This window comes from Chrysemys picta, chromosome 11, assembly GCF_011386835.1.
Source record: "Chrysemys picta bellii isolate R12L10 chromosome 11, ASM1138683v2, whole genome shotgun sequence".
In the NCBI taxonomy this organism is placed as follows: domain Eukaryota; kingdom Metazoa; phylum Chordata; order Testudines; family Emydidae; genus Chrysemys; species Chrysemys picta.
The window spans coordinates 66,964,014-66,986,657 of record NC_088801.1 but is presented as its reverse complement, the minus strand read 5'-3'; the positions used below and the strand labels follow the sequence as shown (position 1 = coordinate 66,986,657).

The window sequence follows — 22,644 nt, the reverse complement described above, 5'->3', positions numbered from 1 at the left end:
AAAAACCTTTAAGGATGGAGATTCCACCACCTCCCTAGGTAACCCATTCCAGTGCTTCACCCCCCTCCTAGTGAAAAAGTTTTTTCCTAATATCCAACCTAAACCTCCCCCACTGCAACTTGAGACCATTGCTCCTTGTTCTGTCATCTGCCACCTCTGAGAACAGCCTAGCTCCATCCACTTTGGAACCCCCCTTCAGGTAGTTGAAGGCTGCTATCAAATCCCCCTTCACTCTTCTCTTCTGCAGACTAAATAAACCTAGATCCCTCAGCCTCTCCTCATAAGTCATGTGCCCCAGCCCCCTAATAATTTCCGTTGCCCTCCACTGGACTCTCTCCAATTTGTCCACATCCTTTCTGTAGTGGGAGGCCCAAAACTAGACACAATACTCCAGATGTGGCCTCACCCGGCCGAATAGAGGGGAATAATCACTTCCCTCAATCTTCTGGCAATGCTCCCACTAATGCAGCCCAATATGCTGTTTGTCTTCTTGGCAACAAAGGCACACTGTTGACTCATATCCAGTTTCTTGTCCACTGTAATCCCCAGATGCTTTTCTGCAGAACCGCTGCTTAGCCAGTCGGTCCCCAGCCTGTAGCAGTGCATGGGATTCTTCCGTTCTAAGTGCAAAACACTGCATTTGTCCATGTTGAACCTCATCAGATTTTTTTAGCCCAATCCTCCAATTTGTCTAGGTCACTCTGGAACCTATCCCTACCTTCCAGTGTATCTACCGCTCCCCCCAGCTTAGTGCCATCCGCGAACTTGCTGAGGGTGCAATCCATCCCATCATTCAGATCATTAATGAAGATGTTGAACAAAACAGACCCCTGGGGCACTCCGCTTGATACCGGCTGCCAACTAGACATCGAGCCGTTGATCACAACCTGTTGAGACTGATGATCTAGCCAGCTTTCTATCCACCTTATAGTCCATTCATCCAATCCATACTTTTTTTAAAACTTGCTAGCAAGAATACCCTTTAAAAACTGTGCTTCTGTATAAAGTCCACAGAAGGGGATCCCAGCTCCAATATCTCTTCTGAGGCCTGTAAGGACAGGGCTCCCCTCTGAGATCCGTTAGCAAGTCTATAGGAACAGGTGGGAAGTAAGCAGATATACCTGGTATGAGATGAGGGTAGTGAACAGTGGAAGGGAATGGAAAGGGAGAAGGTGAATGCTCTTATCCACACTGAATACTTTGAGCCCTTCTCCTGTCAGAGTACCCAGTTCATCTGGTTTATATAGTTAAGAAGCTTAACTGTAACCCCGAAGATCATGAGTTTGAGTCTTGCTCACTCTCACACTGAAAAGCCACCACCCATTCACCCAGCTGCAAAATGGGGACATGAACCATTAGATTAGGATGCTCAAAGGCAGCTGGATGTAATGTTGGCCACATCATTCGCTTATGTACCACTGGCTATGAATCTGAAGTGCATTCTCTTATGCTAAGTTTAAAATGAGGGAGAGTTTGTCTTACTGTCTCCTTCTATAGACATAACATGTCTGCAAAGTGCCTAGCACAATGGGGCCCTGATCTTTGATGAGGGTTGCTAGGTACTACATTAATGTAAATTAAAAGATAACACTAACTAACATTTTCCACACCCAGTCCCCTGCACCTCCTTTTTGTCTCGCCCCCTCCTCGCTCCCACCCCTTACCAGTTTCTTCCCCCATCCATATATTCCCTCAACCTTTCTCCACCAAGACAGCTCCATGCTCTCCAACCATGCCTGCCCATCCCTGTGTTAACTGTATTTGCACTTGGAAAAGAAAAAAAAAATGTTTGGCTACTGTTCCATAATCATGGTTGTTTGAATTTTAACACAATGCAGATATACCATTTTAAGTCTCCAACGAGTCCTTTATGAAGGTTTTTATGTGCTGTCTCCAAGCTGGTGCATCCATACTATACAATATGATTTTTTTTTAAAAATGTGAAATGTCAAGGATCAAGCCTGGAAAGCTCTTATGTAAGATCACTCTACTGTGTATTCTTACAACGTGAGAACTACAAAGAAAAGCTAAGCCTTTCTCTTATGCGAAGGGCATTCAAGGAGACGCCTTTAAATAGCTGAGACACAAAGAGGTGTTACAGCTATTTGCGTTATTGCTAACTGGTAAAGTTACATTACTTAGTTCTGTTAAACATTTAATAGTATCAGTACATGAGAACATACTGGGTCAGACCAAAGGTCCATCCAGCCCAGTATCCTGTCTACCGACAGTGACCAATGCCAGGTGTCCCAGAGGGAGTGAACCTAACAGGTAATGATCAAGTGATCTCTCTCCTGCCGTCCATCTCCACCCTCTGACAAACAGAGGCTAGGGACACCATTTCTTACCCATCATGTTATTTAAGTCTCCCAGTATGTAAGTGGGACGGATTTAGTCCTATTATGAAGGGTGCCACACATGAAGTATGTATACGTGAACAAGGAAGAAATGGTACTCTGACAGTACCATTTTTAAAAATCCAGTAGGTCTGGGATTTCCCCCCCTTTTTTGTTTATTTGTTCTTTTGCTTGTTAACCTGTGAAAAATCCTTACAACTGATTTAAATCACAGCAGACAGTCTCAATTTTTGCTCTATTACTTCAAGAGTAAGATTTGTTTAGGAGTACTGCAGAAACATTTTGTGGGTTTTGTAATGCGTGTTTGCTTTCTATTGTTTGAGTGAGACGTTCCTGCAAAAATACAAGATCCTTGTATGTACAATAAATCACAATTTTGATTGGCTGATCTCCTTTAGATGACTTACAATATGCAGTACATTATCTGCACTGCACAGACATTGGTACTAAATGATAAAAAGGAAAACTTCAAAAACAAAGAAATGACACAAACTATTAAAAAAAAATTGAATCTGTCGTGCATGAAATAATATCACCCCTACCTGAAGCAGCAGTATTATATTTTTAGCTAGCATTTTTTAAAACAACAAAATGCTACACCAAGAGACTTTTAACGGTTGGGGGGGTCATTTCTCTTTTAATGCAATGCACTAGTTGCACTAGGCCTTATTATGTTATGGAAGAGAGGGGGAATAGAAAGTTAGAGCATGAGAGACAGGAATAAGACTGAATGAAAGAGGAAAATTGCTAAAGCAGCAGGCAGGAGGATTATTTTAGATGAGATATAAAAACACTAGTGAGTATTAAAAATCCCATGGCACTTTCTGCGAAAAAAAATCCCATTAACTTCACTGGGACTACTTGTGACATACAATGATTTCACTGGAGTAAAACTACCACCATTTGGCCCCGTGTAAATGAGATCATCTGGTGATGGAGCAGATTGATGAGGTTTACAACCCCCAAACTATAGAGGAAGGGGTTAAGGAGCTGCTCTGGGCCACCACACCTCCAATGCATGCACAGACTGGAGGAGGGGCTTGAAGGGGAGCACACGGGGAGGCCCCACTCCTGGAGCCCCTGACTACTGGTGGTCTTCCTGACCTGCTGAGTGAAAAGCACTCTGGACATTTGCAAGGTTGGAGATTTCTTTTTTGATTTTTTTTGTTTACAAGCCTTTGCTTTTCTCTCTTGCATAGGGAGACCAATAGGAAGTGATCTACAGAAGCAGCTGCATACTACTCCAGGGTGCAAGACTCAGCCACCTACCTTTTGGGCCCTGGATTGGACTCCAGCAGAGAGGGTGGGCCCAGGCTCCCTTGGATGCCCCGTGAAGAGGCTGGAGGCAAAATGCTTCTCTCGGATACCAAAGACGCAGGACTAGAGAGACCCCATATCCTAGAGAGTCCCAAGTCCAGGCTTCACCTGGCCAAAGTCCTAAAGCCCCTTCTGGGCAGCAGAACTAACCTTTTGCTGGACCCTCTACATACCCTTGAAGGGGTGGACACAATTTGTAGCCCAACTGGAGGGCTAAACCACAGCAGGGTACAGACTGCTATAGGGCCAGAGGGGCTATCAACAGGGGGATCCAAGATAGAAGACCACCTGTCACGCCCTCGCCCAACTACTAGGCAGTGTTTGGGGTAGCAAACCTCTTCACAGACACCATCAATTATTTTGGTTCTGTATTTGGGACAAAGCCAGATGATGCATTGGTATCATATAACAATAATATACTTTCTACTTCAACAGTGACTAAGGAGGATGTTAACCAACAGCTACTAAAAACAGACATTTTAAAATCAGTACATCAAGACAACTTGCATCCAAGTGTTTTAAAAAAGCTGGCTGAACCGAGGAGCAATCTGAATTGCTAATATTGATTTTCAGTAAGTTTTTGAACACTGGGGGAGTTCCAGAGAGTGGGAAGAAGGCTAATGTTGTGCCAATATTTTAAAAGGGTAAACAGGACAATCCAGGTCAGTATAGTCCTGCCATTCAAATAATGGAACAGCTTATACAGGCTCAATTAATATAGAATTAAAGGAGAGTAACATAATTAATACCAATCAACATGGCTGATAAAGATTGTAGTGTTAATGTAATACATTTAGACTTCTGTAAGGCACTGACAATGTACCACATGACATTTTGATTAAGGAAATAGAACAATACGAATCAACATGGCACACACTGAATGGATTAAAAACTGGCTAACTGATAGGTCTCCAAATGGATCTGTAAACATGCTTCTGTGCCTCAATCAACCCCATGGTGCAGAGGATGGCACACTCCTCCCCATATTCAGGGGTTCAGGCAGACTGCAGCTTATTTCTAGTCAGGCTTCCAGATCACCCCTGGAGAAGCTGGTCTGTTCTTTCCCCCTTCCGCCTCCCAACTACTGAGCTTCCTCCTTTTTTCAAATCCTGCACCCAGTCCTAACAGTCAATACGGGTGCACCTGGAGAAGGGCTAATTGAGCCTCTGACTGCAAGTTAACTGCTTCCAGATGAGAATGGGGATTATATACCATCACAACCATATCCAACAATGTGTGTATATATTTATACAGACTTAAAACTGCTTAAACAAAAACTACTTGTTTTTAAAAGATATAGACAACATCTCAATGGATCATAGTTGCAATGGTTAGGGGAATAATCTGGTTATTAATTCATAAGCTATGTGGAGTATAACCTTAGCATTTTCTTTCATTTAACATTTTCTGTATATTCTATCAAAAACAATTAAGACTTTATTTTTTACTCCCAGAAGTCAAGTATACAATGTAAACAACACAGAATATGACAAATAGCAGAGCTAATACCACGCTCACGTCCAGGATGCCTGTGGTATATTAGAGAGATTCAACATTTACACTTAGGCTTCATGAAAAATGAATTTCATTTTTCTTAAGGAGATGTTTACATATGCAAAAGCTTTGTTTAAATATTGGGGGAAACGATTTAAGAGTGAAAATCTATAATTCAACATCGAATTGTTAATTTCAAATATAAATACCACACTAAATGAACACCTGAGCCCCTTCCGCCAGACTTTAGGCTTTTGAGTGCTTATTTTACATTTCAATCACATTTCTGCAATTTGAAAGGGATCCAGTATTATGCATGAATAATTAAAACTGAACTACATTAAAATGGAAAAATAGAAAAACAATTAGTATTGCTAACTATGGTCTCATTCAATTTACATTAATTTTTCATTTTGGTAAGTATACAGCGCTGTAGCATGCATACTCTTTCTTTTTAAGCATATTCCTGAACTCTAATGTAAATTAGCTACAGAGTTCTGTATTCAGAATGTTCATTTTGGAAGAATATGACTTTAAAAATATATCATGGGTGATTATTCTTCCTGTTCAAATACATTTTGATATAATTGTGTGTGGATCACAAAGTCAAGCATTATTTGTATTATAATGGCACTAAGATACACCAGTCAAGTTCAGGACCCATTGTGCCATCCAACTGTTTATATAACACACTTGAATTATTATGAAATTCGTCACTGTAGACTAAAATCTTTTCTGCAAAAATCTTAAATAAAGAAGAACTTAAGGTTGAAATTATGTTTCATTGGAATTCATGTAAGACCTCCAAAAAATAATTTTCTTTACAAAATTCTATACCTTTCAAAATAATGCAACCGTTAACAGGTCTGGAAATGAGCAGTGAAGAGATTCAGCAAGTTTTTCTCTGCCATATAATTTTTCATCATTGGGTATCACCCCACATGACTTGCACTGCCCTCAAATATATAGTCAAAGATCAAGACATAGGCATACAAATATCAGTGCATATTCTGTGCCGCAAAGTGAATGAGTGTGTCTTTTTCTTTGTGTCTTTTTTTTTTTTTTTTTTTTTGGCAGCTCCTAAGGGCCCCAGGAGAGGGGCTCTCTCCTCCAAACCCTGTGGGATGCACTAAATAGTACATTCCTGTGGTTTTTAGTCTTTTCACTTTTCTTTAAAGATAACAAAAACTGGGTGCATTGGAGCCCTCCCCTTTAAACTTCATTCTTGGCTATATTCATGATACATGGAAGTTACCTGGTAACAAAGCAGCATGGTTCCAATGTGCAGCTTTGATTGCTAAAAAAAAAATTGATCCTGAAAAAATGGAAAAGTTCATCTCCACCATATATTGATGCCTGGTTCAATGATATGGCTGGCTTTGCAGCTAGTGAATGACTGGCATTCCACAGAAGGAAAATGCCCCAAAAATTCAAAGCAATTTGTGCTGACTTTTTAGAGGTCTAAAATTAAAGTAGATAACCATAAAGATAGATATGTCACTTTCCCTCCCCTCCCTTTATCCTAACCTTCTTTACTTACTTTGTGTATTATGATGAATCTGGTATTTTGGTATATTTGTTGTATTTGACAAAATTAATAAAAAAATATAAATATGAAAAAGAACAAAAACCTTAGAAAAATCTCAGAAAACTATGTTAAAAACATTCAAACTGCAAAAGGAAATTGTGCTGGCACCATCTCCTTTGCTGCTTTTTCATGTTAGTATGTAAATATTCTAGGTAGACAGTTTAGATATTTATCTAATTATTTTAAAACATTGAATTCTGCCAAGCCTGCTTATGAGGCTTTATGTGAATGACAGAGAGAGAGACAGACAGACATGAAGGGGGTTGGACTCACGGCTGGAGTACCTACGTGTGGTTAGACATGACGTAGCAGCGCTCTCCCCATCTGATACCCGCAGCCAATGACTACCCTTCACATGATCCGGTGGTCTGCCTCTTCACATGACTTGGCCTTCAGGGCCACATCTTCTGGGGTAACAAAGTCCAACATAAAACGGCAATGTCCTTAGAAAATGGTCTTCGGCCCCATCTCTGGGACCCATGGTCCTCACACCCTTTTCTCACTGCCTTCGTCCCCTTCCCAGGGACAAGGACTCTCAGGCGGTCTACATTGTAACTGGGAGCAAGCCTCCAGGCCCAAATAGACAGATTTGCGCTAGTTCTGCTTGAGCTAAAATGCACTAAACACAATAGCATGGACAGCTCAGGATCTCAAGTCCACCCAACCCTGTGGGGCTGAACTCAGGTGGCTAGCCTGAGTCTCCACAGAGCCACAAGGTCCACACTGCTATTTTTAGCACACTCGCTTGAGTGAAGATAGAGCAAGTCTGTCTACCAAATCTGGGAGGCTCACTCCTAGCTGCAGTGTAGACATACCATTCAAGCTGTCCTCTGAATCCTCTAATAAAAATCCTAAACTAAAGGTATACAAACTTAAACCAATTTCTGCCCTCCTATCCCTCTCTGCTGCTCTGTTCCTTCACTGAGCACCTCCCAGAGCTCTCACCTAGCAAGTTCAAATCCAGCCCTTTTATCAGGGCTTGTCACTGGACCCTGCTCCACACCCAGTGCTCTTTATCTCTCTCTTGGACTCTTGACAGTCTCCCGGGACTCTTGCCACACTCCCCCTTCCCAACCTTTTGAGAGGATCCCAGGACAAATTTCTCCATGGGTTCTCTCCTTACAAGCTAGTCCCAGACAGTGACTGCAGAGTTCTTTACTTTCTACCTGCAGCTCCCTTTTCCATTCGGAGCTTTCTTCAGTTATAATCACTACTCAGCTCCTCCCCTGCGGAGCTTCCTCTCTAATTAAGGTTGGCACTTTCCCCGTGCCCAACAGATAATGTAATTGGCCTCTCAGGCCCTCATTAACCCTTTCAGGGCCTGTGTGGGATCCACACTCCATCACAGTGCCCAATAAGAATATGAATGATACAAATGATTTCCTAGGGATTTTTTAAAAGGCATTAGCCACTTTAATTAAAATAACAAAATAACAAATCATTAAGACAGCACATTTAAGTGCTCAAAAAAGTCAGACAATGCTGAAATTAATTATAGTTATGCAATTCGAGCTCTGCCACCCTCATATGTGCATTCCAATACAGCCTCTCATTCCCTTAGCATATATTATTTCTTAGACAATACGCTACCAAATCATAGGCCTTTGCCTAATTCACTGTGTATCTTTAGGGTGCACATTGAATGAAGCAGAGTTCGATAGGTGCCAAAGCAAAGGACTTAGCCTTTCCATGGGGCTCACCCACAGCAGAAGGATTCCTGATTTTTCCCTGTACAAGGGAGCCTCCCCTGGCTTGACGGAGAAGGCACCACTGGCACCTTTTATCCATTTGCGACAGAAGTGTTCTTGCTGTGGCAGAGAGTGGATGAGCAAAGCTGCTCAGCTTAACCCTAAATGAGCTAATAAGATTTCCTTTAAAGACAAAAAAAGTGTGGTGAGGTATTTAAGTTGTAAATTACTGCTGTCATGTACCAAAGGGGGAGAAGGTGTCATAGTCCTGGATGCAGGACAATGAGGTTCATTAATAGTCTGTGGGTCTTTAAGAGGACCCTTCTGACTGACAGATCTTGGCTGTCTCCATCCTGCATGGCGCAGAACCTACTCCCAGACTAGACTCCTGGACATGCTTCAACTGAGGATGCTTAACTTACCTTTGTTAGAGCTGTAGATCACTACATGTATAAATCTCCAGCAAACGGGCTATGACTGCCTGCAAACACTAAGGAGGGCAAAAGGTGGACAAACTAAAAGAGACATATCCTGACCTTTTCTAAAAATGTGTCTAAGCTGAAAAGTCTAGTAGAGTCCCAAGTCTGTAGAATTAATATCACAACCTGTCCTTTCATTTCAAAAATGGCAAAATAGGGATTGTGCATCTGGCTGGCGATAAAGCTTTCAGATACATACCTCTATCAAATAAGGACAGTACAAGTAGTTTAAAACACTCTTATGCTTACATATTTTGGTTAAAATATATTTTAGCTCCTAGATGCTCTGTCATCATAACTGAATTGCTACCCATAGAATTCGGTGCCAGATATCCTGTCATACCTTCTCAACTGTCATGGCCACCAAAACACTGGTAGTCCAAAGAAGCATCACAAAACCCCATCCAGTATCAATAATGGGGAGGGTCATAGAAGAAAGTACATATGAGAAACATAATGACACATCCTAAAATCAGCAAACTCTTGATAGACAAAGAACAATTATGATTCCTCACACGTTCACCAGGTTATAGACAATGTCCAAAATAAACAGATTGCAAAATCTATCAATCCTCACTGAGTCCCAAGAAGCAGGTAGGAGGTTACTATAACATATAACATCTTAACATTCTTCATGTTCCTTGTTTATGGGCTTCCTTCCTAGTCTTGGGTTTGGTTAGGGGGCACTGTGAGAGCTTAATGACATATGCCTATTTTTCTCACCGCACAGTGACGGTATCCTTTTTTAAAATGTTACATGCCTGTTATTATCTGAAATATCACTATCTGAAGTGGTGAGATCTCAGGTGAAGTGGAAGGATATTGTGAGATCACAGTGTCAGAGTTGATGCCTAGCAGTTTAGTTTTACAAGACTCAAAATTATAAGATAGCCAAATAGAAGACCCATTTTCCACATCTTCCTGGAACTGAAACATATGCATCTGCTCCACTGTAGGTGACTCCTGAGCAGTACCCATCACTGGAGGCTGGGACTTCGGAGTGGATTCTGTTACTACAGAGATTACTGTGGAGTCGAAGATGGCATCACAGGTTGAATTTCCAGTGATCACATAATGTTCTGCGAAAGTGTGGGCAAAGGCCGAAGTTCTGCTCTTCAGATTTCCAAGATCGATCACATTCCTTAAATATATCCCTAAGTAGAAATTGACCTCATGGAATGCGTATGGACTCTGGAGAGAGGCAGAAGGTTGCGCCCTTAATAACAGTGATTAATGCAACCAGAGATCCCTTTGGATAGTGTTTGAGCCGATATTGCACAGCGTTTGGATCTTTCACGAGCGAAAGGAAGAGTTTAGGGGACTTCCTGAAGACCTTAGTCCTGCCCAAGTAGAATGCTAGTGCTCTTCTAACATCTAGCTTATGGAGAATTGCCTCCCTCATATCACAATGTGGTTTTGAAAAAAAACAGGAAGATGGATCTGTTGATTCATATGGAAAGCGGAGGCAACTTTAGAGAGAAACTTGGGTTCCGGCCTCAGAGTTACTTTGTCTTAAAAAAAAAAACTGCACATGGTGTGCGTGCCATCAGGATTGCTATTTCTTCTATGCAGCTAGCTGAGCTGATGGCAATTAGAAATGTTGTCATCATGGACAGGTGTGAGAGAGCAAGTTGCCATGGCCTCAAATGGAGGTCTAGTCAAAGGCCTGAGAACTAGGTTAAGATCCCAGGCTGGAACAGGTGGTCTCACATGCGGGAAGAGATTCCCAATGCCCTCAGGGAATCTATGCATCAGCAGGTGAGCAAAAACAGTATCTGTCTACCTGATGGTGGAAAGCCGTTTCTCCACAAGATGTACCCTAAGGGAGCTGAGTGAGAATTTTGACCTCTTGAGGTCTAAAATGTAGTGTAAAATTAGAGGGAGGGAAGATGAGGTTGAGTCTATGTGTTTAGAATGACAACAAACTTGGAATCATTTCCATTTTTTAGGTAAGCACATCAACTAATCAACTTTTGGCTGTGTAGCAACATGTCTTTCAGCTCATCAGAGCATTCTGCCTCTAAGCTTTGGAACGACGAAGGAGCCAAGCCTGAAGATGGAGGACCCACAGGTTGGGGTGAGGGATCAGCCCATTGTTTTGAGAGAGCAGATAAGGAATGGGCTGAAGAGGAACCGGAGGACATATTGTCATCTGTGTCAGGTAAGGGAACTAGACTTGTCGTGGCCAGGAGGGGCAACCAGAATAACTCTTGCTTTGTCTTGTTGAATTTTCAACGGGACCTTGGATAGAAGCGGAAACTGGGAAAAGGCATGCAAGAGGTCCCCATCCCATAGGAGAATGAGGGCATCTCCCAGTAAAAGTTTCCCAAGGCCAGCCCTGGAGCAATAATGAGGACATTTCCTGTTCCAGTAAGCAGCAAAGAGATCTGTAGTCAGGGTTCCCCAAAGAGTGAATACATCTCAAAAGCACCTCTGACTTCAGTTCCCATTCGTGGTCATGAGAAAAATTCTGACTGAGAGGATTGGCTGTCACATTCTGTATCCCTAGTAGATAGACAGCTGAAATGAACACATTGTGATGATGCACGAATTCCAAAGTTTGAATGCTTCTGTGCAGAGGAAGGGAGATCTGGCACCCCATTGGTGATTTATGTAAATCATACAGACCATATTTTCCATCATAACCTTTGCGTGGGTGTTCTTGAGGAAAGGCAGAAAGTGTGCACAGGTGTTCCTGACAGCCCTTGGCTCCAAAAGATTGATAACTTCTGTGGAAGGCAACTTGCCCTGAACCTTGTGGTTACATAGGTGAGCTCCCCAGCCTATTAGGGAGGCTTCTGTCCCAGGGTGGTGAATCTGCGTAGCGGGAGGAACGCTCTTGCTTGTACTGCATTAAGGTTGGCGCTCATAAACTCCAGTCGTTGAAATGGGGTTAGTGTGCCACTACAGTGGAGAGAACCTTCCAGAATATCCAGGGTGGAGCAGTCTGAACTGATAATGGTCCTGCCCAAACCATAGGAATCTCTTATATATGATGGGTCTATCGAGATATGGAAGTAGACATCTTGTAGGTCGAGGGCCAGAAATCAATCTCCTTGCTCTAGAGTTGGAATAATGGCTGCTAGTGTGATCATCTTGAATGCCTGCGCCTTTGCGTATTTGTTTAATACTCTTAGATCTAGAATGGGCCTCCAGCCACCCTTCGCCTTGGGGATCAGGAAATAATGAGTGTAAAACCCCTTGCTCCTGAGATGCACTGGGACTGCTTCTATGGCCCCTAGGCATAACCAGTGATATATTTCCTGGTGAAATAGGTTCTCGTGAGAAGGGTCCCTGGAGGGGCACAGGGAAGGAGGGTTGGAATATGAATTGAATGGCATAACCCTTAAAAATAATCTCCAGGACCCATCTGTCAGAAGTGATATTCTCCCAACTGCTGTGAAAGAGGCGACTTCTGAAGGGACATGACAGGTGTGCAGATGGCCGCTGATGTTGCAATGTATAATTGTTCGGGCCCTCAACCAAACAGTCAAAAATGCTTAGAAGAGGTGGTCAGAGGTTGTGGATTAAGGTGCAGATTGCTTCCATTTTTGAGCCTGGTTCTCTTACGCTGCGGCTCGTAACAGCACTGAGATGGTGAGTATTGAGGAGGCTGTGACCTATGCTGTAACAGAGAGCTATATCTTCTCTTCTGTCCCACAGTGTAGATTTCCAGGGAGCGTAATGTGGCCCGGGAATCCTTCAGGGTATGGAGAGAAGAATCTGTCTTCTCCGTGAAGAGTTTGGGCCCTTCAAACTGGAAGTCTTCTGCAGCTCTTTGGGCAACCCAGAAAGGTGTAGCCAAGAAGCCCACCACATTACCACTGTCACAGAGACCGGGCGGGCAACTGTATCAGCTACATCCAGTGCTGTCTCTAGCACCAGTCTGGCTACTAACTGGCCCTCTCTGAGAATGGCCTGAAACTGCTCCTTGTGTGTCTCCGGTAAATGTTCCAGAAACACATTGAGTTTCCCATAATTAATAAAATGATATTTGGCCATGACAGGTTGGTAATTTGTGACTCTAAACTGTAACGTCACCGACAAATATGCCATCCTGCCAAGCCCGATCTTATGGGGTCGACTTGACATGATGTTGCTTGCTTTGTGCATTAATCTCATCCACTATGATGGAGTTGGGTTGCAGATGTTGAAACAGGAAGTCTGCCTCTTTGGAAGGGATGTAGTATTTTTTTTTTGGGCTCTCTTACTGGCTGGTGCAATGAAGGCTGGTATCTGCCAGATGACTTTGGTAGGATCTAGAATCACCTCATTAATTGGGAGGGCAATTCTTGGTGAGGGGAGGTGTGCAGAATATTCACCAACTTCTGATGTGTATCTGCCACCTCCAGTAGGGGAACCTGCAGCTCATCTACCACCTTCTTGGTAAGATCCAGAAAGTTTTTAAAATCATCACCTAGTGATGGGACCGGGGAGGCATTACAGCCTCATCTGGTAGAGATGAGGAGAACTGTGCTGGAGGGGTAGCTTCCCCTTCGAGCCTTTCTTCCTGTTCTGAAAAAGCTTTCTCCTCCCCGGCTCAGGGGCTCTGGACAGCCAGGCTGTAGGAGACCACATGGTGGACTCTCTCTGAGGGACACTGGACAGTCTCAATCTGTGGGATGTGTACGTTGCCCAAGGATCGCAATACAGCCGGGGGTGAGAAATGGGGGGTGGTTAGCTCAGGGGGCCCGTACCATGATCAGGACCCTTGATTTGTAACAGTGGACCATGATGAGCAGCCAGGGAAATGACCTTCTCCTGGCCTCTGTCAGACTCGTCACTGGGTAAGGGTGGTGCTGACTGGGGTATTGGTGGTACATGGCCCAGAGCGATTCCAGGTGCCAGGATGTGGTTGGTACTGGGGCCCCGGTACCAAGTAATGGGAATTGCGGTTCTTCCCCAACTATCAAGTCTCCAGGGTACTGGAGCTCATGCGGTACCGTGGGCTCACTTGGTACCGCAGAAGAGTGTCCGCGGTACTTTGTTGGTACCGAGGATTGAGAAAGTACAGAGCACTCCCTAAATGGGAGTTTTGTTGCACCTGGCACCAGAAGTTCTCTCTGTGTGCCACTCTTTTAGAGACAGTATAGTAATTGCCTTTCTCCTTAGGTGGCGATATGGTTGCCTTAGAGGCTGAACTTCTGGCTTCCTCCAGGCAGTGCGGCAGAGCTCATAGCGGAGGCCCCCTTCTGGGTACAGTGCTTCAGAGCTGCCGGTGCCGTTGGTACCAAGGTGGCAGCACTGGGCAACGCCTCTGGCTGGCCAATGATTTGGAGTCCTTTTTACGAGCCTTTACGTGGAGAGTCTGCTATTTTTTCCACAATGTTACCCCCTTTAAAGTTAAAGGCTCCGGGGTCAGTACCGGAGTCCCCTGGAGAGTGAAGTGCCTTCTCCAAAAGGAGAAGTTTTAACTTCAGCTCCCAGTTCCTGCGAGACTGCAGTTTTAGCTGTGGCAGGGGAACACTTCTGTGGGGCTCTCCCAGGCACCAGACACAAGGAAAGTGTCTGGCCATTACAGGAATCGACTCCTTGCGGGAGAGGCACCTCTTGGAGCCAGGCATGCCCCTGGGCGGGGGGCTAATATCCTCTAGCAGCGAGGAATGAAGAAGTAAGGTCTTCTTTCCTCCTCCTCTTCTTTTCCTCTTTATCTTTTTTAACTGAAAAAACTTAGAGTCTTCTAAATGCCTGGGGGCAGGGGGAATCCCCCACACACAGGGCAGGAAATGTAAACTAAAGTTTTTTTTCTTTTCTTTTTCTTTTTTTTCTTTAATCCCAACGGCGTAAAAAGGAAACAATAAGTATTAAGGAGAACAAAAGAAAGAAGAACAACTACTACTTATGCTAATGACACAGAAAAGGAGGGGACGACTGCTTGCTCTCGAGGCCAAAGACGGTTGAGAAAGAACTGAGGGGGGTGGGTCACCTGCGCAGTGCTAGATAGCCTTGAAGCAGACCATGAGGGAGGGAGAACGCATGTGTGGGCTCAACAGACACTGCTACCAAAAATCTCCGATTAGAGGCACTGGGGCGCACATACACCTACAGTGGAGCACCCACAGGGACACTACTTAAAGAATAATCTTCTATTTCTATTTTTGGTTTTAATTTCTCTCTTACATGGAAAAGGCCCACTGTATATCCTAAGAATGAGGCCACCAGCAGCCACTACAAACAGAATATAGCACGCATTCATTCCAAGGAAAATGCAGGGGAACCCTTCTACAGTATTAGTTTCTCCCAAATCACTATAACTGGAGTTGCAAAAGAGAGGGTTTACCTCACAAAGGATCTCCTTCTCCTAACCTCAGGATGGTGGCAGAGACTCTCTTGAGTCCAGCTTCAAAGCCCATTAAAATCAATGGAAAGGCATCTATTGACTTCAGTGGGTGGTAGATCAGGCTCTTGATGCCTACATTTGCAGAAATGCAATAATAGCTTTACGTTATTGAGGAGAGAGATGTGAGTGGTATGAACATCCCCTGGTGGGAAGCAGGAGATAGGAATTCTTCCTAAGCCCACTAAATGGTATCTCAGAGCAGAGACAGAGGGGAATATGATAATATCATTGAAATACAATCCTTATATAAAAGAATACCACAGGTGCTGTGTAAATTCCTTTGGAAAAACAACTTTTTATTTTGCAATAAAAAAGGTTTTTTGTTGCTCCATTCATTTATTATGCCTTGAATATTTCAGTAAAGATAAGAATTATTTATAAGGTTACTATGTAGCAACACCTACATGAGTCACAGAAACAGGTTTTAAAACTCTGATGTCCCACTCCTGCAAATATGTGTGCATATTGGTAACTACAGGCATCTGAATTGAACTCAAGGGACCAGAACCTAAGCTGGTGGAAACTGGCATAGCTCCACTGAAGTCAATGGAGCTGTACTAATTTATATCAGCTAAAGATCTAGGCCTAGAGAGTTATTTATTTACATACATGTTGCAGGATCAGGGTCTTAGTTTTTTCACTCTATTTTTTGTACCTTTTCCAAAGAGCTTTTCAGTTCTAAGAAGCAGCTCAGACTTCTTACATACATGCACGCACATGTGATCTTATCAAGAGACACAGACCTAATAATTACCAGAGCCGTTATTTCTATCAGTATTGCATTTTATTTCTGTAAACCGATTTTTTAAATGTCATTTACCATCATCATTTTCAACTTCTATTCCACGGTGGTAGAAAATATCTTAGCCCCACACCTTTACAATGCATCTTTCAATAAAGTTTTGCACCTCATAAAAACTTTAGAGAATGAAATTACATCTTACAATAAATTACTGCCAGAATACATATGACACATGACAAGTGGAAACTGCTCTGCTAATTAAAAAAAAACACACACAAAAAATCTTCAATTATGAAGTGCACTCTATCTGAAATCTGACATAAATTAATAAGAAAAAAAAGGAAAAGAAAAAGAAAATCAATAAAAATCTACTCCAAATATATACAGACAATCATATTATCAAAGGTTGTCTGAGCTGTAAGAGTTTTTTCATTAAAGTAAATGTCTTATGGAGTATTAGATTCAAATGCTTAACCTATGAGGTATTGATGCAATTGATATAAGAAATTTACAGAGTAGAGATTTTGATATTATTGTTTCCTCATCTGTTATTTTATGACCTAATTAAGTCTTGAAACAAAGCTTTTGGAACCAGGAATATCCATTCCCTGCACAGAAATCCCTTGCTGCTTTTTCACTGTTATTGTAGGTTTTATAACAAAGACACCTTGGGTTTTAAATTAAACGTCAGCTCTTATAAGACAGTGTTTGACTGTCCAAGAAAACTTGATAACTCAGCTACTGGCCATATTTGTAGCTAGTTGACACTGAGCAAGTCAAACCAGCAGATGGTTGGACCACAGTGTTCTCAAAAGATTTAATTGTTAGAGCTCATTCATGTTTGAACAGTAAATTTAATACAAACATTTTCTAATTTTTGCCATGTACCAAAGACACTTCCCGAGTGTTTTTCTGTGTTTTTTTTCCTAGTAATAATGTAATCCAGGTGGCTATCCTTTGAAGTATAAGATCTCTTACTAAGGACTGGTTCACACTAACCCCCCAGTTCGAACTAAGGTACGCAACTTCAGCTACGTGAATAACGTAGCTGAAGTCGAAGTACCTTAGTTCGAACTACAAGGTACTTACCGCGGGTCCACACGCGGCAGGCAGGCTCCCCCGTCGACTCCGCATACTCCTCTCACGGAGCAGGAGTACCGGTGTCAACGGCAAGCACTTCCGGGATCGATTTATCGCGTCTTGTCTAGACGCGATAAATCGATCCCAGAAGATCGATTGCTTATCGCCGAACCCGGAGGTAAGTATAGACGTACCCTAAGAGTAGATGAACAGTTCACTGTCTCTGACTTCTACTAAGATTTAAAAACTCTGAGCCCTCCTGAAAAGCTATGGAAAGCATTATTTTTACAGTCAATTCTATTTATATTTCACCTGGTTTCTTTTATGTCTCTTCTCCGATTTCATTATAAAGGACAGGATTATTAAATTTTATTGGTCCCTGCTGCTTACTCCTCTCCTGAATTCATGAGGCCTGATCTGTATTTACACTAAGACCCCTTTACACATCCAGAATAGTGTAAAGGGGCTTTACAGTGAGTGTAACTTTAATTTACCTCCACTTAAATTCCCTTTATAGCACAAGAGCACTTAAAAAGGAGTCTAGTGTAAATAAGAATCAGGCCTATCACGTTATCTGTGACACTATCTTCAGCATAAATTGCAATGTCACAAACAGACCATGACTAAGTGAGGGACCAATCTGTTTAAGATCTGGCATGTTTTACCAAGCTTTTCTGCTGCAAACAACGCAACTGAGGCAACCTCCACTGGTCTGATCCCTATCATCCTTATAGCGGAGATCTAACAGGGATAAAGCAGTCAATCATAGCCTAATCTTTCCCACTAGAGCAGGCACCTAGGGAACTTAGTAAAAGAATAATTTTCAGAATCACTTCTCAAAGTAGAATTGTACTTCAGTAGATACGGGGGAGGAGAATTACAGGACAGAAGTTATTAGGGAGAGACGGTAGTCTCGTATAAATAGCTCTCTGATATCACCAGCTTTTTGTTTTAAACCTGATTTTGGCTTTCCCCTACCATCTCCAACTTGGCCAAAAATAAACTAATGCACCTATAATTTCTTGTGCATGCTTTTCTGCCAAAGGAAATGTTTCGGAACAATATATTCATAAGAGGAGATATTTTTTAAAATCAGAGATTTTTCACTCTTCGAAAAAAATGTCTAACTTCCTTTCCTATAATGCCAGATTTGGTTTATTTTGTCACTTCAACAAGTAGTACACTTGACTGTTCCTAGAATTTTTAGTAGGCTATATTTGGACTTACTCTCTAGTTTTCTAAACTAACTCCATGAGCCAAAAAAGACTTCAGGTTACCTGGATAGGACTCACCTGGGGCTTATACAATCCATAGCAGCAGAGAATCCTGCCAGATCCAGTCAATTAGCATTTATAAATGTAATAGGAGAAGAGAGCTTATTATTTCCAAGGGTGAAATAATGGCCCCACTGAAATCAATAGTAAAACTCCCTTCACTTAAGTAGGGTCAGGATTTCTTTATCCTAGTGCTCTGTGGAGTTCACGTATCTCTGACTTGCTGGGCTGAGAAAAATACAGTTGCTCAGTAGCCAGAGATAAATACAAGTGCTTTCTAGGTAAGTTAAAGGGTTAAATTTCCTGACCACTGGAAAGGTTCATCAAAGGAGAATGGGGATGGGCTGAGCGTGGAATGAGGCACAGCAGTATTCAGATGACAATGGGAAGGGAGACAGGCCAGAACTGACCTGCCTCAGTTATACAGTGAGGAGAAGGACTGAATAGAGCAATAGAACTGGGCTGTTACCCAGAGGAAGGGGTAGAAAGAGGAGGGAAGGAGCAGAAAAATAGAACTAAGCAGTAGTCAGAGGGAGGGGACCTCGGTGATGACAACCACAGAAGCAATGTCTTTGCAGAATAAGAGATGGAACCATGCAAGGAATTCACTGCTATGCAAGCTTAATCAGAAGTCTGCAGAGACAGAGAGGGACAAGACTGGGGCTGGAGTTTCCAGCTACATTCAGGTAGTCAAAAGCTTCTCTCTCCCAAGGCTCCAACAGTTGCTTCCAACCAAGCAAGAGTAGGCTGCTGTAGCAATTTTAGAGCCTCACATAGTTTTAGCTATTGGAATTTTTACTTTAATTTGGGGGAAAAAATAATTGTATGGTCCCCCAGCTATGACCTCAGTCTCAGACTGGTGCTGACCATAGTATTTTAGTTTATATTAAAGTGGGGACAAAACCCTCCACATAAAATCAAGTGAAATTAAAACACATTAAAATCAAGAGACTAAAAATGAGAAACCCCAGCAAAATAATCTAAGCAAAACAAAAAATCTGAAGAAATCCTCTTAGACAAACACAGCAAAATAAGCAACAAAATTTTGTTTTAAATTATTTGGGAGAATGAGACCATAGCGTGCAAATGGGGGCAACCGCATATCTCGTTGGACACCAGCTTGGACGCCTTAGCTGACTAGAAACAAGCAATCAGATTTTTCCATTCCCCGCCCGATCCTGTGCCCTCTCTGTAGGCCGATACCTGGAACAACAACTCTGGTGTTTCTGACCTCTGAAGGAACAAAATGAACAGAGCTGAAACTCTTGCAAAGTTTATAAGCCCTACGGTATGGGCCAGGATTCATAAATCATAAAATATCAGAGTTGGAAGGGACCTCAAGAGGTCATCTAGTCCAACCCCCTGCTCAAAGCAGGACCAATTCCCAGCTAAATCATCCCAGCCAGGGCTTTGTCAAGCCGGGCCTTAAAAACCTCCAAGGAAGGAGACTCCACCACCTCCCTAGGTAACGCATTCCAGTGTTTCACCACCCTCCTAGTGAAATAGTTTTTCCTGATATCCAACCTGGACCTCCCCCACTGCAACTTGAGACCATTGCTCCTTGTTCTGTTGTCTGCCACCGAGAACAGCCGAGCTCCATCCTCTTTGGAACCCCCCTTCAGGTAGTTGAAGGCTGCTATCAAATCCCCCCTCATTCTTCTCTTCTGGAGACTAAACAATCCCAGTTCCCTCAGCCTCTCCTCATAAGTCATGTGCTCCAGACCCCTAATCATTTTTGTTGCCCTCCGCTGGACTCTTTCCAATTTTTCCACATCCTTCTTGTAGTGTGGGGCCCAAAACTGGACACAGTATTCCAGATGAGGCCTCACCAATGTCGAATAAAGGGGAACGATCATGTCCCTCGATCTGCTGGCAATGCCCCTACTTATACAGCCCAAAATGCCGTTAGCCTTCTTGGCAACAAGAGCACACTGTTGACTCATATCCAGCTTCTCGTCCACTGTGACCCCTAGGTCCTTTTCTGCAGAACTGCTACCTAGCCATTCGGTCCCTAATCTGTAGCAGTGCATGGGATTCTTCCGTCCTAAGTGCAGGACTCTGCACTTGTCCTTGTTGAACCTCATCAGGTTTTTTCGGCCCAATCTTCTAATTTGTCTAGGTCCCTCTGTATCCGATCCCTACCCTCTAGTGTATCTACCACGCCTCCTAGTTTAGTGTCATCTGCAAACTTGCTGAGAGTGCAGTCCACACCATCCTCCAGATCATTAATAAAGATATTAAACAAAACCGGCCCCAGGACCGACCCTTGGGGCACTCCGCTTGAAACCGGCTGCCAACTAGACATGGAGCCATTGATCACTACCCGTTGAGCCCGACGATCTAGCCAGCTTTCTATCCACCTTACAGTCCATTCATCCAGCCCATACTTCTTTAACTTGGCGGCAAGAATACTGTGGGAGACCGTATCAAAAGCTTTGCTAAAGTCAAGGAATAACACATTCATTGCTTTCCCCTCATCCACAGAGCCAGTTATCTCATCATAGAAGGCAATTAGGTTAGTCAGGCACGACTTCCCCTTCGTGAATCCATGCTGACTGTTCCTGATCACTTTCCTCTCCTCTAAATGTTTCATAATTGATTCCTTGAGGACCTGCTCCATGATTTTTCCAGGGACTGAGGTGAGGCTGACTGGCCTGTAGTTCCCCGGATCCTCCTTCTTCCCTTTTTTAAAGATGGGCACTACATTAGCCTTTTTCCAGTCATCTGGGACCTCCCCCGATCGCCATGAGTTTTCAAAAATAATGGCTAATGGCTCTGCAATCTCACCCGCCAACTCCTTTAGCACCCTCGGATGCAGCGCATCCGGCCCCATGGACTTGTGCACGTCCAGTTTTTCTAAATAGTTCCTACTAAGAGCATGTGATACAGAGAAGTAAGACTGCAGTCAGAACTTCTGCTTAGAGTTTTGAACTCTAGTGCAGCTTCTGTGCGCTCCCTATCCTAGTGCACTCACTCACTGTCACCCATCCAGTGGTTGGGCTCCTGAGGCAGGACTTCCGACCCAGCCTCGCTACTACTGTGTATTCTTACAACTCCATTCAATTGTCTGAACTATTCTGTTCAGATAATCAAGCTAGAAAGATACAAACTCAAGAGCTCTTTAATGGTTAGATGTTTGCCCTACATATATTATCTGAACATGTGAGAATATAGAGCCAGGCTCTGCTCTCAGTTACATTGACTCACTATCTTTCCTGCTAACTTAGTAAAACACAGAAGATTGGCTTTGATTCAATGAGTGTTTCATACCTTTGAATACCTCTTGCCCATCTGCTTTGTTGGATCTTTCGCGGGATCATATGGAGCAACACCAGCATACAGATATTTTTGTTCCCTGTTTTCTTGAACAGCTTTCTGCGTAGGACCCTGTCTTCCATCCTCCCTTTCACACCTATGACCTGCTATAAAATAAAAAAACTATTTCATCCTCTTAGAACTTATTTCTCTTGTTCTTCTGAAAAAAAAATCTCATTTACCTAGCAATAATCTCAGTGTGAAAAACTAAACAGAACTGGAAGCTGAAATTAATGCAAAATATGTCTTTGAAATAAAGTGATAGCCAAGTAATCAAGGTTACACATATCAATAACTTGAAAATTATGCATACTACTCTTCCACTCAGTTCAGCCCCCTTAATACAAGTTCTCTGTGTGAATCCACTTAACTTATATTACAATGCCCCAGAATTGCAGTGTGCTGCAGATTCTGGTATTGAAAATATGAAAAGCAACACTGTAGTAGTCAAAGAAAAGCTGCAGGGTTTTGGTAACTAGATAGGGGAGAATTGTAATTTTTGGCATCCAAGAAGGTGGGGGAATTATTTTGGAACCCAGGAGATAGCTGAGGAGGAAGGGATGCACCTCCTCTTTCCTTGTCCTCCAAACGTAGAGGTAACTTAAAACATATAGAGCGGGCGTTTGAATTTTCACTCCAGCACAAGCTTCCCCATTGTATTCCATCCCAATGTCTGCCTTTGCCTCCCAAACCTGACACACAAACACATTAGCTTGATGTTTCTGCTACAATAATCAGCAGCAAAATAGTTAATGTTGACATTTAAATTATCATCAGATTTCACAGTTATTGCTTCACTGAGAGGAATGGGAAAGTTCATAGTCTTTCAGGATGTCCACAAACTAAGGCAGATATGATTAAATTGGTTTACATCTACTTCATATTTAAAAAGTTTCCATTGCAATCATACGGAATACTGTGCATATTGGTATCATGTTGGGGTGGATCCTGCACCCCTAGAGGAATAAGG

The 22,644-nt window shown here is 42.8% G+C and overlaps 1 protein-coding gene across 4 annotated transcripts in view; it reads right to left on the bottom strand.

The window, feature by feature from the left end:
* The window catches only part of SPAG16 (sperm associated antigen 16), a 786,899-nt gene that overhangs the window by 711,123 nt on the left and 53,132 nt on the right, over positions 1 to 22,644 (bottom strand). For all 4 annotated transcript variants that reach the window (XM_065562140.1, XM_065562142.1, XM_065562143.1 and 1 more), the window contains one exon: positions 21,630 to 21,781. In XM_065562140.1, the coding sequence (XP_065418212.1) occupies positions 21,630 to 21,781 (152 nt within the window). The remainder of the gene's footprint in view (positions 1 to 21,629; positions 21,782 to 22,644) is intronic.